The following is a 14269-nucleotide window of genomic DNA, read 5'->3' as shown; positions in this document are numbered from 1 at the left end:
GAAGCCACCTGTTTTCTGTATTCCGACATTTCTCGATGCCGTTTCAACGTGAACGGCCTGTCGGTCCCCGACCGTGACACCAAGCACGAGCCAGAATACGAAATGCAGAATCCTCGTGAACATACCATTAAGCCATTATATCAATCATCTAGTCTCACAGTGCTTGCACATCATTCGCCATGATAACCGTAGTGGAGGCCAACCAATCTGATTTCTGGGCTGTTTCTTTATCACTTCTCAAAGGAAGCGTATGACAGATCCCTCAGACGCGTAGTCGACAGTTTTTCGTTTATTGAGCGAAATAATTCAAATTAGTTGGTCCAGCATTAATCTCCTATATGGAGGTTGTCGACTGATCTATAATGTACAAATTTTGAGCACGATGTAGTGCGGCCGTAAGAAAACAAAGGATAGCCACTACTATGCTCGGCTAGCTAGCATCTATTGCCGTATCACCGCCATCGCCATCGTCTTCCAGTTTACTCTTCCAAAGGTTGTATAGCTTGCGCCTATTTGCGTCACGGGTATCTTGCTCGCTAGCAATCTCAAACATGCACTTCAAGAGCGCTTTTCTCAACTCAGGACCTGCCATAACGCCTTCGGATTTTGGATTTGATATGCACGCGTTTACCACTATATTTTCATATATGGGTGACGACAAACGCGGTCGCTTCCGTAGCGGTGGTTCGTCAATATCCCGAGGTGACTCGAAGGCGGAGAACAGAGGTTCGAGGAAGGCTGACTGAATACGCTGATAACTGGCATTAGATGGGGTTCGCGCAGCCAGTGTGAAGAATGGAGTGGACAAGGTGGATAATGGCGCTGGCGCTGGCGATGAGTTGAGGGGACTGCTAAGCGCTTTGTCGAGCTCTTCCAGGTAGATATCCGCCAGATGGTACGCCAAACTGGCAGGAACACGAATATCATCCGGGCTGCAGTATTCTCGGTGGTTAGCTGCGCTGTCATTTGGAAAGAGGAGACGAACCATAGAGGTCCACCGCGATGGGTCAGTATTGTATTATATTCCGCGCACGACGCACTATCCCAGCCAGTCTTCATGAGCAGCCTGAAAGATGCGTTGACAAACCTGCGGACAAGCATATAGTACTTGTCAATCCTACGTACGGGCTAAGGTGGTGAGCACAGCTACAAGCTGAAGAAGCAAGTACCGACCGCAGACGATCGATCGAGTTCCATTCGCGCACAGTGGCTTCCCAGAAGCCGCACAAGAAAGCTAACGAAGATGACGCAGTCGATATGGTTAGCAGGATCTCAGCAAGCTCGCTGGCCAATGCCTGCTGCACCAGAGGCTTGTCCGACATCCAGAAACCTAAGTGCACAATTAACCCGGATATCTTTTCATAGTGGAAGATGCGTACAATAGAAGATTCCCTTCCATAGTTTTGCCATTTCACTCTCAGGCAACGTGTCTCGAGAGGGATCTGACAGGAATGTTGACAAGGACTTGATGGCCTTGTCTCTCGTCTTCTTGTCTTCGAATAGCGTGTGAGCGTCGACGGAGGGCGGAGAAAGGTGAGCGCATACCGGTCGCTGCCAGGTATTTGCCTAAAGGCGGGGCATTCGTAGACGAAGAGGCATTGGCCATTGCTCTCTCTAGTTCGCAGGTATGCGTGTGGTGGATACGCGACGCGAGGACCGGAACGCACTCAATTCGCCGTCCAAATTTCAGACACGCATATCACGTGAACCCGCCCTTCCGATCGGCGCATCATGTCGGTTCAAGCCGCCGTCAGTGCCACGGCTGGTGTCCATTAGCGTTCCAATAGTATTCGGACTCACATCCTGCTGATTGGAAGCCAAAATGGCCTTGAAATCTCCTATAACTTGTCATGGTATGCTTCATCTGTTACTCGAGGGTCTCGCATTGTATGAAACTGAGCTCACCTCAGTGCTCGATTCTTCGCTGGGCAAACCAGCAGCGGGCATACTAGTCCGGGTGCAAGTTCATCATGCGTTCGCCAACAACACGGAGATATTCGATCCACTAGCTGAAGGGTGCGATATGTGTATCTTCGACCAGCCCCAGCGCCGCGTCTGAAATTGTCCATGGGTAGAGTGACCGATGCAGACGGGCGGTGCATGCAGCTCTGGCCGCAGCCCGGAGCGGGTCAGAGCAAGGAAGAGCTTGCCAAACTGAAGACAGGCACGCTTTACAAAGTCGTCTTTAAAACGAAAGACTACTTTGAACACACTGGTCGACAATGTTTCTATCCATGGGTCGAGGTAGGTGCAGCATCGACTGCAATCCTTTCTCATCTCGACATTCTATCATCCAGATTACATTCGAAGTGTCAAATCCTGACGAACATTATCACATTCCGCTACTGATAAGCCCCTATTCATACACAACATACAGAGGAAGCTAGATGCAGGGAGTCCACTGCAGCCGCTGTATATATACAAAGTGAGATTCTAGGGCTGTATAATGCAAGACGACAATGTAATATGACGATAGTAGACCGATCGGGAGTGATACAGTAGATGATCAAATGAGTGCAAAAAACAATGGTGATATATCCAATGCGGCCAAGATTCCTATCCTAATGCGCGAAAAGGTATAGAATATGAGAGAAGATCGAGGTCTTCATGATAGGGTCAATCCGCCGACAGCTTCGCCAGCACCCTCAACTTCGCGTTCATCTTCACCATGCCGCTTCGGGCGAGGCAAGATCGGTCTGAGGACAGGGCTTGACAACCCTATCTGTGCCCGCAATGTTGGACTTGACATGACACTCGTGGAACCGCGAGCGAAATACGAGGAGGACGAGCCGACTATGGGAGAAGATGCGGCAGAGCTGCAGGCTGTGGAAATCGGTACCGGCGTTGGCATTGTCAAGCGTGGTGTGCCCATAGCGATACGCGAGTTGAAGAGAGACGGTTGGGATTCGCGGAGATAAGACAAAGATGGGGACACTGCACGCCTTTTGTTCGCAGTAGGGTATGGGTCGTAACGGTCATCCACTACAGATGTAGTTAGCGATGTGTAGAATATAAAAATGGCGTGCCTACCCTTTCGCTTGTTGTTACGGACTGCACTAGACGTTGGTGGTGGCGTGTAGCGCCATGAAGATACTATAGGCGAGCCCATCGAGGACGAAGGCTATGAGAATGAACAGGACGATCAGTCCCAGCGTCAATGGATACGCAAAAATAACACGGACCATATCGACATCCATGGCCATTCCCCCGGGACTGTCCAACATGCCCATGTCATCACCATTGACACTGTGTGCGGGAGTCACAGGTTTCATGATGCTGATCGGCTGCACGTAAGCAAAAGGCACGGCATCGTCGAGTTCGCCATCATCGCTGGGCGTATCTTCGCGATGTGGTTCCTCCACATCGGCCTCTTCGGGATATCTCCCGCGATCAGACGCTGCGCGGGGGATACGCTGGTGTGACGGGAGCTCACAGCACGATGCAACGAGCCTCTGGAACTGAGCCTCCGATTGCACCTCGCTTTCCTCTGGACGCGATTGGGAGATGAGGGAGAGGATGCGCGGCACTCTTACCTGTTGACAACGATTATTAGACATACTTAATCAGGTGAAGGGCAAGGTACACACATTATGCGACAGCCTGCGGCCATGCGCGCGAGGCACAGAGTTTGGGGCTTCTGGTGGGAAGTCGTTGAGGGCCGAAGAGCCACGATTTCGAGGCGGAGGAGTGGATGGGCTTCGCGGTCTACTTCTACTTCTCTTCCTGACACCATCTCGGTTGCGTTGTGGTTCTACTATTGTCGGTCCAGGCAGGAGCGGGGTGCCCGAGCCAGAGTTCCCAGACGGAGGAGTGTCATCCGTCCACATCTTGACATTCTCGCGCTCACTTTCGGACTCGTCTGGACTGACAGTAGTGCTAGAACTGCGAGTTGTTGATGTTGTGGCTAGGGGACTACGAAGAGGACGGTCGCCTGGAGCAGTAGGGCGGGGTACTAGAAGACTCGGGCGTCTGAAGCGCAACATAAAAGGACTGAGATCGTCCGCCGCATATGTGGGACTGGTGGTGGATGGTGATGACGTTGAAGGAGGTAGAGCAAAGTCTGACGAGGACGTGGGCAGAGATGGGCGAGAAGAGGGACCTAACATGATAGTCAGTTGTAACCTGATGATTTGGAGGGTTTGAGGTCGCTGGATACAGTCGACAAGGAGTTTATCCGGAGGTTTGTAGTTGAAGAGCAGCGATAGGAGTCGAAGGTCGAACGAGCCATCAAGAGTATACGGAAAGCACCCTTTTGTGAACCACCGGGGACAGAGGTGAAGTGCTCCGGCATACGGCCCACATTTACGGTGCGTACAAAGCGAGGTAAACAGACGGTAGTGTATCGTCGACATGGAGCCCCAGTTCGTGTATCACTTCATTCTGCTTTGATTAACGGTCAAACTTGCACAAAGCTTGCTCTCATGATTCGTTGACAAGACGAGTGAATTATGTACGTATGATGGATTGAAGGTATCAGGTTCACTCAACAAAGCAACTGTGACGCGCAAGCGACAAGACTCCATTACTTACTAGGGATTTAGGACACAGAACTCCGATAATGCAAAATCTGCTGACAAGACATGTACTGTGTGACCTGTTTGAGTATCCTCTCCAAGCTCCGCCAATCTGATGGGATTTTACGATTCCAGTCGACGTATGTACAATGGATGTCCACGTATTCAGAGAGAAAACCGCCCGACTTTGCAAGAACACAGGCTTCTATCACGCAATGTCCCGCAGAAGTTCAATGAGAGTCCAAGTGGATCCCAGCAGGAGAGCTGCGAATGGTGTAACGTAAGTATGAGACTGCGTCATGCTCGAAAACAACAAGACATACATGTCGAGGAGATGATACTGAAGGCAGCGGCGCCGAAGAAATTGCGCTACAATTCAATGTCAGCTACAGACATTCGGTCTAGACAGCATTGAGCTACACGCACACGAGCGGGGTTCCCAGTGCTGTATCCGATGGTGTAAAGGACGCGCGAGAAGGACCAAATACCACAGATGGATGCAGCCACAAGCGGATGCCTCAGTGACAAGATGGCAGTACTAAGAGATATTCGTTCAGCAAGTCCCTACGGACGCGGGATATGTGATGAACCTAGCAAGGACAGAGGGCAAGTTCTCGAGGGTATTCTGGTGAGCACCTAAATCATATTGTATGCATCAGCTTGAATTTGAACCGCATACATCCGAAAGAAGCTGACGTTGTGTGCAGTTGAAGATACTTGCATCTTTCGAAGCCTTGACCTCGGCCTTCTCCGCATAGACTGAACGAAAATGAGAAAGGAAAATCGGACAGAATATATAAACACACGTTGAGGATACTCGATGCCGGCACGCTTGCGTGCAGCCCCAACTTTAATGGTCTGGAATAAGGTTACCCAAAACGTTGAAATGATAGCAGCAGCGGGATATATATGTCTAAGAGACGCAGCATAAGTATAAGTCAAACGAAGAAGATAGAGGCTCACTCCCGGGTCAGAAGAATAGTGGTAGACATTGTGAGGAACTAGAACTACGGAGAGAGAGGATGTTGGTTGGGGCTTTTTTGTGTACACTGGGTCCTTGACAACAATATTTATATCTTCGCGCTCCGAGAAAAGCGGGGGAAAATGATGAGTCAGGCAATACCCTAGGAGGAGACGTCAGCAGTCGGCAGGGAACGCGAGTACTCAATAGAAAGATACGCGCAAGCCTGGATGGAGAACGGCGGCGCAGCACTCGCAGACGTAGACCGCGTCAGAGGTCCGGCAGCTCAAGTCTGGATCCGACGTAAGCAGTGAGAAGGAGAGAGCGGTTCTATGTGTGGTCGGTGAGTTGAAACTTGAAGGAGTTGACGGAGAGACCTCGTTTGTTCCAAGGAGCACCATTGGCTTGCATGTCGCCCTGTCCGGAGATGCCCGGGACTTTCAGTAGCTTTAGGCTTGTCATGGAGACCACAGCGCAATCTCGGTGCCCACAGCGAGCAGCGTGTCGAGACATGATCACCTATTATTGACAACATAGTATCGGCAGTTGCAATTTATTAGGCTAATTTGCGGCGTGCGCTAGACCGTCCAACAGCGGATCGAATCTAAGTCGATCTTAATCTCGGATCTGCGCTTGGATCACGTGTAGCCAATAATTTGGCTCTCAAAATTTCGGCGCCTCTTGGGTCTGTACAAGGCAGACACTCGAATCCGCACTGGGAGCTCCACGCACTACATCTGGCCGTCATGTCAAAACGCACCGCAACAGAGACCGACTCGTCATCACTCACTAATTCACGAGCGAACAAGAGAGCCCCGAAAGGAGACAAGGGCCGTCAAAATGCTGCTTCCGAAGACGAAATGGGCGAGTTTGAAGACGGATGGGAGGACGAGTTCGAGAGCGACGAAGAGGTTGTAGATGGCGCGGAGAACGAACAAGAAGACGGTATGGATGTGTAGTAGGACCAATGTACGTACGCTAATTTCATGTTTTAAGGCATGGATGTAGACCAAGTGCTGCCCGCTATCGAGGAATCAGATGAGAAGCCTGCCGCCCCAAACGTGTTCATCCCAGGAGTGCATAAACTCGAGAGCGACGAGATTCTGGAACCAGACGACACAGTTTACATCATGCGACATTCGATGAACGTGAACTGGCCGTGTCTCTCATTCGATGTCCTGCGGGATAATCTGGGCGATCAGAGGCAGCGATTTCCCGCCACTGCCTATATTGTTGCAGGAACACAAGCAGACACAGCGAAAAACAACGAGATCTCGGTGTATAAGATGAGCTCATTGCAGCGTACTCAGAGGGACCCAGGTATGTGACCACTTTATGCTGCCGGAAGTTTGGTCATGCTGACAAAGGGTTGTCCAGATGATTCGGATGAGGATGATGAAGACGAAGACGATACCCTAGACGAAGACCCCATCCTAGAGTTTCGATCAGTGCCCCATTTTGGTGGCGTGAATCGCGTCCGAGCGCAGCCCATGCCATCATCGTCCGCTCTCCCCCCTCCTTCACAGCCATATTATGTCGCGAGCTGGGCAGAGACAGGAAATGTTCACATCTGGGATGTTCGTCCTTTGATGGAAGCGTTGGACGTTCCAGGGTACTCTTACGACAAATCGAGAACACACACTCCTGCATTTACATTGAGCTCGCATGGGCGCGCGGAAGGATTCGCGATGGACTGGGCTGCGTCTAATGAGACGAGTTCATCTGCATTGCGACTCCTCACGGGCGACATTCAATCCAAAATCTACCTGACTACTACCACACCCTCAGGCTTCAGCGCCCTGTCTCAGCCTTTTACTTCACACACTTCTAGTGTCGAAGACCTGCAGTGGAGTCCCACGGAAGCAACTGTATTTGCATCTTGTTCCGCGGATCAGAGTATTCAGATATGGGACGTGAGGAGCAAGGGTCGGAAGAGTGTTGCGGGAATTGAGCGGGCGCACGAGAGCGACGTCAACGTTATCAGCTGGAATAGGGCAACGACATACTTGTTGTTGAGCGGGGGGGACGAGGGAGGCATAAAGGTGTGGGATCTGCGGAACGTTAATAGGAAGGGGTACGTACCTGTTGTGAACACAGCCTCACCGCAAATGCCATGCTAACGCAGTTGGGTAGGGCATCTACCCCCGACCCTACCCCCGTCGCCACCTTCACCTGGCACGGGGCACCCATCACGTCCATTGAATGGCATCCAACAGAAGATTCTATCTTTGCTGCTTCCGGCGCGGACGATCAAATCACGCTATGGGATCTTGCAGTTGAGCAAGATGATGAGGAAACAGGGGCGATGGAGGAAACACCTGAAGGTGGCCGCGACGTGCCGCCCCAGCTGCTCTTTGTCCACCAGGGGCAAAAGGATGTCAAAGAGGTACACTGGCATCCACAAATACCCGGCACGGTCATTAGCACGGCATTAGACGGGTTTAATGTATTCAAGACGATCTCAGTGTAATATATATTGTAGCCATAGTGCTCTATCACTTACCATTCTCCTGCAGTGTGTGATGGCTCACACGAGCATGTTGCTAGTAAAGCAAAAGCTGGGACATGGGTAGTGAAGTCCTTACCTAGTTCCGCCGGCGCGAGGCGGATGCAGAAAGCAGACATGCCGAAGTGCCATCTAATCAGGTGTCTTATGGAATTGAAGGTAATATGGCACATGCTGAAGCGAAACTACAGAAGATGTCTTGGGACGGAGAATGGACAAATGTCCTAGGCACCCGATTGAACGTTGGGAACCGAGATATCCTCAGTGACTGAAGTCGAACGCCCCGCGGGTCGCGAAAAGAATTCGTTAATACAAAGATGAATGATTGTTGCCTTTCGGTGAACGAATCTGAAAGGGGGACAATAAGCCGGCTGGGCGCGCTGAGCCCATAACAAATGCGTCATACCTTCGTCATGTTCTTGTGCAAAAGGTCTGTGAGAATAGCATAGACATTCCGTAAGTCAAGCAGGTTCTGTCGTGCCACGTAGAGTTGCTTCTCGTCATGTTCTTTCAGCGCCAGCTAGTTCGAGAATCGGAACGAATATTCCACGATTAGTCACCGGTCGCCCCTGTATTGCGAACGAGACATACCGTGTAATCTTCGACGTGCGGATACTTGATGATCTTGGAACATATCTTTGCTCTCCCTAGATGGGCCTGCCTGCATGCATCACGGAGGTTGTATGCGCTTTCCTGAGACCGGTGGAGCTCGGTGAGAACCTCTAGGGAAATACATGCACTCAGAAACTCGCAAATGGACCCCAATCGAAGCGTATACCTTCCTGAATCTGCACACCTGCACAAGATCGATGAGGAAAGTCAATTATTGCTATAAATAACGCCGAATGATGAGCGCATACCGAAGTTGTCCCCGCTAGACGCGAAGACCAATCAGTCAGTTGATGTGTAGAATGCATGAGTCAGTCTCGTCCGACATACTCTTCGATCCTGTGGATGGGAATTGACGATAAGACATGAAAGCGCTTGCGGCACCGTCTGTGAACTCACTTCGGCATAGAAAGATTGACCCATAGCTTCACCTTGTCCTAAGATGGGTAGATGAGTATGTGGCTACGTATGTGTCTTGCCAAGAGCATGCTCAAGTCAGGGCCAACAACTCACACAAACGTCTGCTAGTTGCTCGCATTCCTTCTTCAGAATGCTGTATACTGTCTCAATATGTTTGTTAGCCAGCATCAGGTTAGGCAACCTCGCATGCTGAGTATCGTTCACGGATGTTATCCCGGAGCTCGCGGTGCCGTTCACGCTACCTTCAGCGTTTAGTTTGCGTTTCTTGGATTCTGGTTCTTCCGAGGGCGGCCCAGGAGGAGGATACACCGTCACATCAGTTGCGGTGGCAGCATGCGCAATATTAAATGGGGAAGATAGACTTAAAGCCGAGTCTATGAGTTCTTGAAGTTCCCTGCATAGAGATGCATAAGCTGGACTGTCGCAGAGCGAATATGCAACGCGAATGTTTACAGAATCTATGCTGTTGTGAACATTCAAGATGACATAGCACGGCATTGAAGACAGACCTTTTGCGGAAATACAACGTAAATAACATTGTTGGCAGCGACGGTTGCTTTCTTATGGAATTCCTATATGAAGGTTACGGTGGCAATTCATTTCGCGCACGCAACGGGATCCGCGACCTCCAATATCGGGTCAATGCTTACCTCCAGTTTCCCAGCCAGCTCTTTATCCATTCCAAACTTTTCGGACATCCAGTTGTATTTCGATTGTTGAGAGTGAGCGGGGGTTGGTCTTGAGCGTCGGTCGGAAGTAACGATGAACGCCCTTTGACTGCCAGTTTAAGTCCGGAGTGCGATGCGCGTCTGTTATAGCGTTTAGTCGGCGAGTCACGCGATTCTGAATTCGATCCACTGCCGGTGGCCGCATGCGGCGCAGGCCAGCCCGCAGCGCCGGCGGCGACACTGTGCGCTGCTGTCTAGGTCGTAGCACTGGACGTCGTCTCCCCTCGGACTAGAAATCGCGCATACATTGCTGCGGATCGCTTGTATCTCTCTCGGTTTTCTAGTCCAATAACTTCGCAACTCCTACACCTCTCTTGACCAGCTGCAACACTCGTCCGCGAATTTGTTGGCTAGTCTGCCCATATGTCTGGCGCACACGTAAATCCTTGCCGTTAACCTTCATAAAGTTCCAGGATCTGATACGAGACCAGGATGAGACAGACGTAATCTCAACCTTGACTGGCTTCTCTCTCACCAACGTTCTCAGCGGTCTTGACCTGCCCACTGGCCCAGGCCTCACCAACCAGCTGGGAATTGCGGGAGTATCCAGCTTTACAGCCCAGCAAATCTATAACGACAAGTGGGACGATCCAGATGCCGTAGGGCCGGGTGAAGGGGAGGACTGGGAGGATGAAGTGGACAGAGAATTGGAGGCCGAGGGCTCTGAAACGGGCGCGCAGGTGAAGGCCGAAGCCGTGTCACCGGAGAAAATGGGTAAGAAAGAGAAGCGGAAGAGGGTCGTGAGGCGCCTGGTGGAACGACCAAAGACTGTGCACGAGAGATTTCCGACATTCGAAAGGAATAAGGTCCTGAATTTTACTGAGCTGTTCAAAGGATATACGGCACAAAAGTCCCGGATGTCCAAGCGGCCGTTCCATGGTGTGCATGTGTCTCTAGTATGACCATGTCCCGTGCTGATTCCTTAAGCAGTGGAGACCGTCTACCCGAGAAAGAAGGAAGTTCCCAAAACTTTCCTCGCGGCAGTGGTGGGTGACACGGAGAGGCAAGTCGAGAGTCAACGTGTAGAGGAAGTTGTGTCGTCGGGCAGTATAGAGGCCGATATCCAGCGTGCCTTGAAGGTTCGTATCTCATCGGTAGGGTGTCCGAGGCGAGGCTCACGGCATAGTCTAGGAGCGCGAACGTTCGGATGTTCCTATTTCTATCCCACTGCATGATCGGTCGTTTGACCTGGTTCTCCTCTCCAATTGGGAAGACCAAATTGTGTATGAACCGGAAGAGGACGCTGTGAGCCAGTTCGCCACTCCTCCCACAGACTTGACCACTCCCCAGAACGACGTGCTCGAGTCTGGAGTATGGACACAAAGCATCATCTGGAGCCCCCGTGCTCCTTTCCGAGATTTTACCATGTTGGAACTCAACGATGAGGATATTCAAGTTGAAGAGAGGCCTGTCGGTAAGTGTTACAGCCTCAGACGCAAAGTCATCAAGGGAGTAATTGTTTATCCCAACTGTTACACAGGGTATGACTCCATCCGGCCTCGCAAGCGACTCAGAGCGGATATCCAGCCAAAAGACAAATTCAATCTGTCTAACGACCAATTCTACGAGGTCAACAAAGATGGCGGACGCCATCGTGTTCGGCAGACATTTGGCCAGCTTGTGGTCGAGCATGCCTACCCTGCTCAGAAACTCCAGTTGCCATTCGTGTGTTCCCTTCATACAGTAAATGTGAGATTTGATACTGATTGTTCCATAAAATGACCAGTACAAGACCCGATTATCGAAGCAAGAAGCGCGGTCGTTCCATCGCCCTGCTATGCAGTTCCCCGCCAACGTTGAGATCCACTTCAGCAAAGTCCGCACAGCGAAGAAGAAGAAAGACAAGGCGGGGAGAAAGGTCGGCAAAGGCGGTAACGTGGGTGAAGGGCTGCACAGAACCGGCGACCTGAGTCTGCGTGACACTAGCAACTTTGTCCTATGGGAATTCTCCGTAGGCAGGCTTTTCACAGGCGGGCCATGCCTGTGCTTATTTGTCGATGATTACAGGAAGAACATCCGCCCATCATCTCCAACTTTGGTATGGGCAGCATACTTGTGAATTACTACCGTAAACGCAGCGAGAAGGATGAGCACGTTCCAAAGGTGGCACATCCCCTTTTGATAATCCATCTGGGGACTCATTTTTGTATTGACAGTATGACCTCGGGGAGCCCATCATTATCGAACCCCAGGACGAATCCCCTTTCATGAAATTTGGTTATGTGTACCCGGGTCAGACTGTTCCTGCTCTGTATAGCAACCTCATCCGTGCTCCTTTGTTCCGGCAGAAATCATACCCCACGGATTTCTTGGTAATACGGTGCGCTGATTACTGACCCCCTTTTACTCGTGGGCGCTGCTCTGATCCCGATCCCGATACTGCCAGGTCGACGTGCAAGAACGATGCCAAATATTATATCCGTGAGATCAAGAACATGTTCGTTGTGGGACAGACATATCCTGTGACAGAAGTTCCTGGGCCCCATTCACGGAAGATAACGAACACGATCAAACACCGACTTCAGATCATTGCATTCAAGTTGCTGCAGAAGAGCGCAGAAGAGAGGCTCAAGATTTCTCGGCTGATGAAGTACTTTCCTGATCAGAACGAGCTCCAGATGAGGCAACGTCTAAAGGCGAGTCCCGGTATGCTATGCCCAAACAGAGACAGCTGCTGAACGGCATGAAAGGAATTCATGGAGTACCACCGCCGGGGTCCACATCAAGGGTTCTGGCGTCTGAAGGCCAACTGGACCATTCCATCTGATGTAGATATGCTCAAAATGGTCACGCCGGAACAGGTGGTCCTTTCCGAGAGCATGCAGGTCGGTCAGCGCCACCTGCAGGACGCTGGATACAGCTTCAATGGGGAAGTCGCCGAGGACGACGAGGGGAATCTGTCCGTGGAACAGCAGCTGGCGCCCTGGATTACGACAAAAAATTTCTTGTTTGCCACGCAGGCAAAGGCCATGCTGCGGCTTCACGGAGACGGAGATCCGACCGGGCGAGGCGAGGCATTTAGCTTCATACGCGTGTCCATGAAGGACATTTTCGTGAAAGCCGGCGAGGATTATGGGCAGAAGCTTGGTACGTGTGCTCCGCGCTGACATCGGACAAACTACTCAGTCCCCTTCCCCCTCCCCCTCCCCCTCCCTAGCCGAGGCTGAGAACCGCCCCAAGTCTGCCCACCGATACAACGTCGCCGAGCAGCAGCAAATCTACAAGTCTGAGATTGAGCGCATATGGAAGGCTCAGTTCGACTCTTTGAGCCGGAAGGACGAGCCAGAGCTCAGCCCGGACGAAGAGGAGAAGAAGACAGAGCCGAAGGTTCAGCGGAGGCAGTCTATGGCCGCGGACGCGCTGACCGGGTATACGCCAGCCGCATCTCCCCTGGCGCACCGCGAGACGCCGGGACCGTCGTCGCCCACGTTCAGCCGGGGCTCTTCCCTCGCGCGTGAGCGGGAGATGAGCTTGGGGCCCGATGCGCAGAGGCGAGTGCTACGGATTAAACGCCTGGTACGTCTCATTGCCGGCACGGATTACGCGATGTTGAGGGGGTATTTGAAATCAGGTTGACGGGGAGTGGAAGACGGAAATAATCCGTGACAACGCTGTGATCAGCGCGTATGTCAAGAGGCGGCAGGCGTTAGAGGAGGAGACGACGACGGCGGACGCGCTGGCGCCGACTGGGGATGCGGACAAGGACAGGCGTGCGAAGAAGCGGTACGTGGTGTGCGTTTGGCGAGATTGGGAATCGCAGCTTATCGGCTGGGCGGGCAGGCTGGAGGAAGAGATAGCGAGGATGAAGAAGAACCAGGAGAGGCGTCTTCACCGGAAGAACGCCAAGATTGTCAAGGAGGGAGGGACGCCGATGCAACTCAATCGGCCTGTCAAGCCTGACACGACCGTACGTGTGCGCTGCTCTCTCGATAGCCAGATCTTACGTACATTGTGCAGAGACGGTGCGGACATTGTGGGCAGATGGGTCATATGAGTGAGTGCGAATGGAGAATGTGCACGCGGGGCGGTCGAACTGAATGGAGCGGACAGAAACGAACCGCAAGTGCCCACGGTGGGCGGAATTCAACTCGGGCAATCCCCCGCTGGCCACGCCTGTCGCGGCGAGCCCGCCCGGGGGCGGGTCCGGGTTCGGGCACGGGCCCGGCGCAGACAGTCTGTACGCTGGGGGGGCGAACACGCTGCGGCCGAATGCGTCGCTGGGCCTGGGGGGGCACGGGCCGTCGCCGCTCGCGACGAGCCCGCCTGTGATGGCGATGGAGGACGAGGAGGAGGTGCCGTCGACGCCGTCTGGGGGGGGACCCAAGATCAAGCTGACCCTGAAGAAGTCGTAGGCAGGCCCTCGTGGGCACCGCACTTTTCCTTCCTCCTGGACGGACGTTCGATTCGCACATGCTGTAGCCTCTAGTCTAGTCCTCTGCCATTTGTAATATATTGTATGCACGCAGCGAGGGCGTGACTGCAGGGAATGCGATGGCCCTAAGGCTTGAGCGCATGCGCGCGGGGGGGGGGG

General features: G+C 52.4%; 7 protein-coding genes across 7 annotated transcripts; 3 read left to right on the top strand and 4 right to left on the bottom strand.

The window, feature by feature from the left end:
- Positions 1-430: 430 nt before the first annotated feature.
- Positions 431-1606, bottom strand: FIBRA_00075 (uncharacterized protein; the record flags this gene model as incomplete). Its single annotated transcript, XM_012321974.1, has 5 exons — positions 431-932; positions 986-1117; positions 1174-1330; positions 1380-1493; positions 1546-1606. 5 exons carry the CDS (start codon positions 1604-1606, stop codon positions 431-433), a joined length of 966 nt encoding a protein of 321 aa, XP_012177364.1.
- A 216-nt stretch (positions 1607-1822) lies between these two features.
- FIBRA_00074 (uncharacterized protein) lies at positions 1823-2387 on the top strand (the record flags this gene model as incomplete). Its single annotated transcript, XM_012321973.1, has 3 exons — positions 1823-2016; positions 2076-2244; positions 2298-2387. 3 exons carry the CDS (start codon positions 1823-1825, stop codon positions 2385-2387), a joined length of 453 nt encoding a protein of 150 aa, XP_012177363.1.
- Positions 2388-2605: 218 nt separating this feature from the next.
- On the bottom strand, positions 2606-4106 carry FIBRA_00073 (uncharacterized protein; the record flags this gene model as incomplete). Its single annotated transcript, XM_012321972.1, has 4 exons — positions 2606-2982; positions 3031-3121; positions 3183-3533; positions 3588-4106. 4 exons carry the CDS (start codon positions 4104-4106, stop codon positions 2606-2608), a joined length of 1338 nt encoding a protein of 445 aa, XP_012177362.1.
- Positions 4107-4722: 616 nt separating this feature from the next.
- FIBRA_00072 (uncharacterized protein) lies at positions 4723-5506 on the bottom strand (the record flags this gene model as incomplete). Its single annotated transcript, XM_012321971.1, has 7 exons — positions 4723-4778; positions 4838-4883; positions 4941-5052; positions 5105-5150; positions 5211-5273; positions 5321-5427; positions 5478-5506. The coding sequence occupies 7 exons, from the start codon at positions 5504-5506 to the stop codon at positions 4723-4725; spliced, it is 459 nt and encodes a 152-aa protein (XP_012177361.1).
- Positions 5507-6221: 715 nt separating this feature from the next.
- FIBRA_00071 (uncharacterized protein) lies at positions 6222-7945 on the top strand (the record flags this gene model as incomplete). The annotated part of the gene is made up of 4 exons (XM_012321970.1): positions 6222-6420; positions 6472-6795; positions 6853-7549; positions 7609-7945. The coding sequence occupies 4 exons, from the start codon at positions 6222-6224 to the stop codon at positions 7943-7945; spliced, it is 1557 nt and encodes a 518-aa protein (XP_012177360.1).
- Positions 7946-8287: 342 nt separating this feature from the next.
- On the bottom strand, positions 8288-9708 carry FIBRA_00070 (uncharacterized protein; the record flags this gene model as incomplete). The annotated part of the gene is made up of 9 exons (XM_012321969.1): positions 8288-8329; positions 8388-8501; positions 8573-8703; positions 8760-8777; positions 8842-8855; positions 8921-8964; positions 9022-9027; positions 9104-9404; positions 9620-9708. The coding sequence occupies 9 exons, from the start codon at positions 9706-9708 to the stop codon at positions 8288-8290; spliced, it is 759 nt and encodes a 252-aa protein (XP_012177359.1).
- Positions 9709-10101: 393 nt separating this feature from the next.
- Positions 10102-14090, top strand: FIBRA_00069 (uncharacterized protein; the record flags this gene model as incomplete). The annotated part of the gene is made up of 15 exons (XM_012321968.1): positions 10102-10116; positions 10170-10617; positions 10669-10817; positions 10870-11152; positions 11219-11403; positions 11465-11689; positions 11746-11841; positions 11895-12058; positions 12125-12384; positions 12466-12825; positions 12896-13254; positions 13310-13461; positions 13519-13645; positions 13696-13732; positions 13789-14090. 15 exons carry the CDS (start codon positions 10102-10104, stop codon positions 14088-14090), a joined length of 3162 nt encoding a protein of 1053 aa, XP_012177358.1.
- Positions 14091-14269: the final 179 nt, after the last annotated feature.

This window comes from Fibroporia radiculosa (genome assembly GCF_000313525.1).
Source record: "Fibroporia radiculosa TFFH 294 genomic supercontigs, scaffold31, whole genome shotgun sequence".
Lineage (NCBI taxonomy): Eukaryota > Fungi > Basidiomycota > Agaricomycetes > Polyporales > Fibroporiaceae > Fibroporia > Fibroporia radiculosa.
The sequence above is the reverse complement of the archived record's forward strand: the minus strand, read 5'-3'. Positions and strand labels throughout refer to the sequence as shown.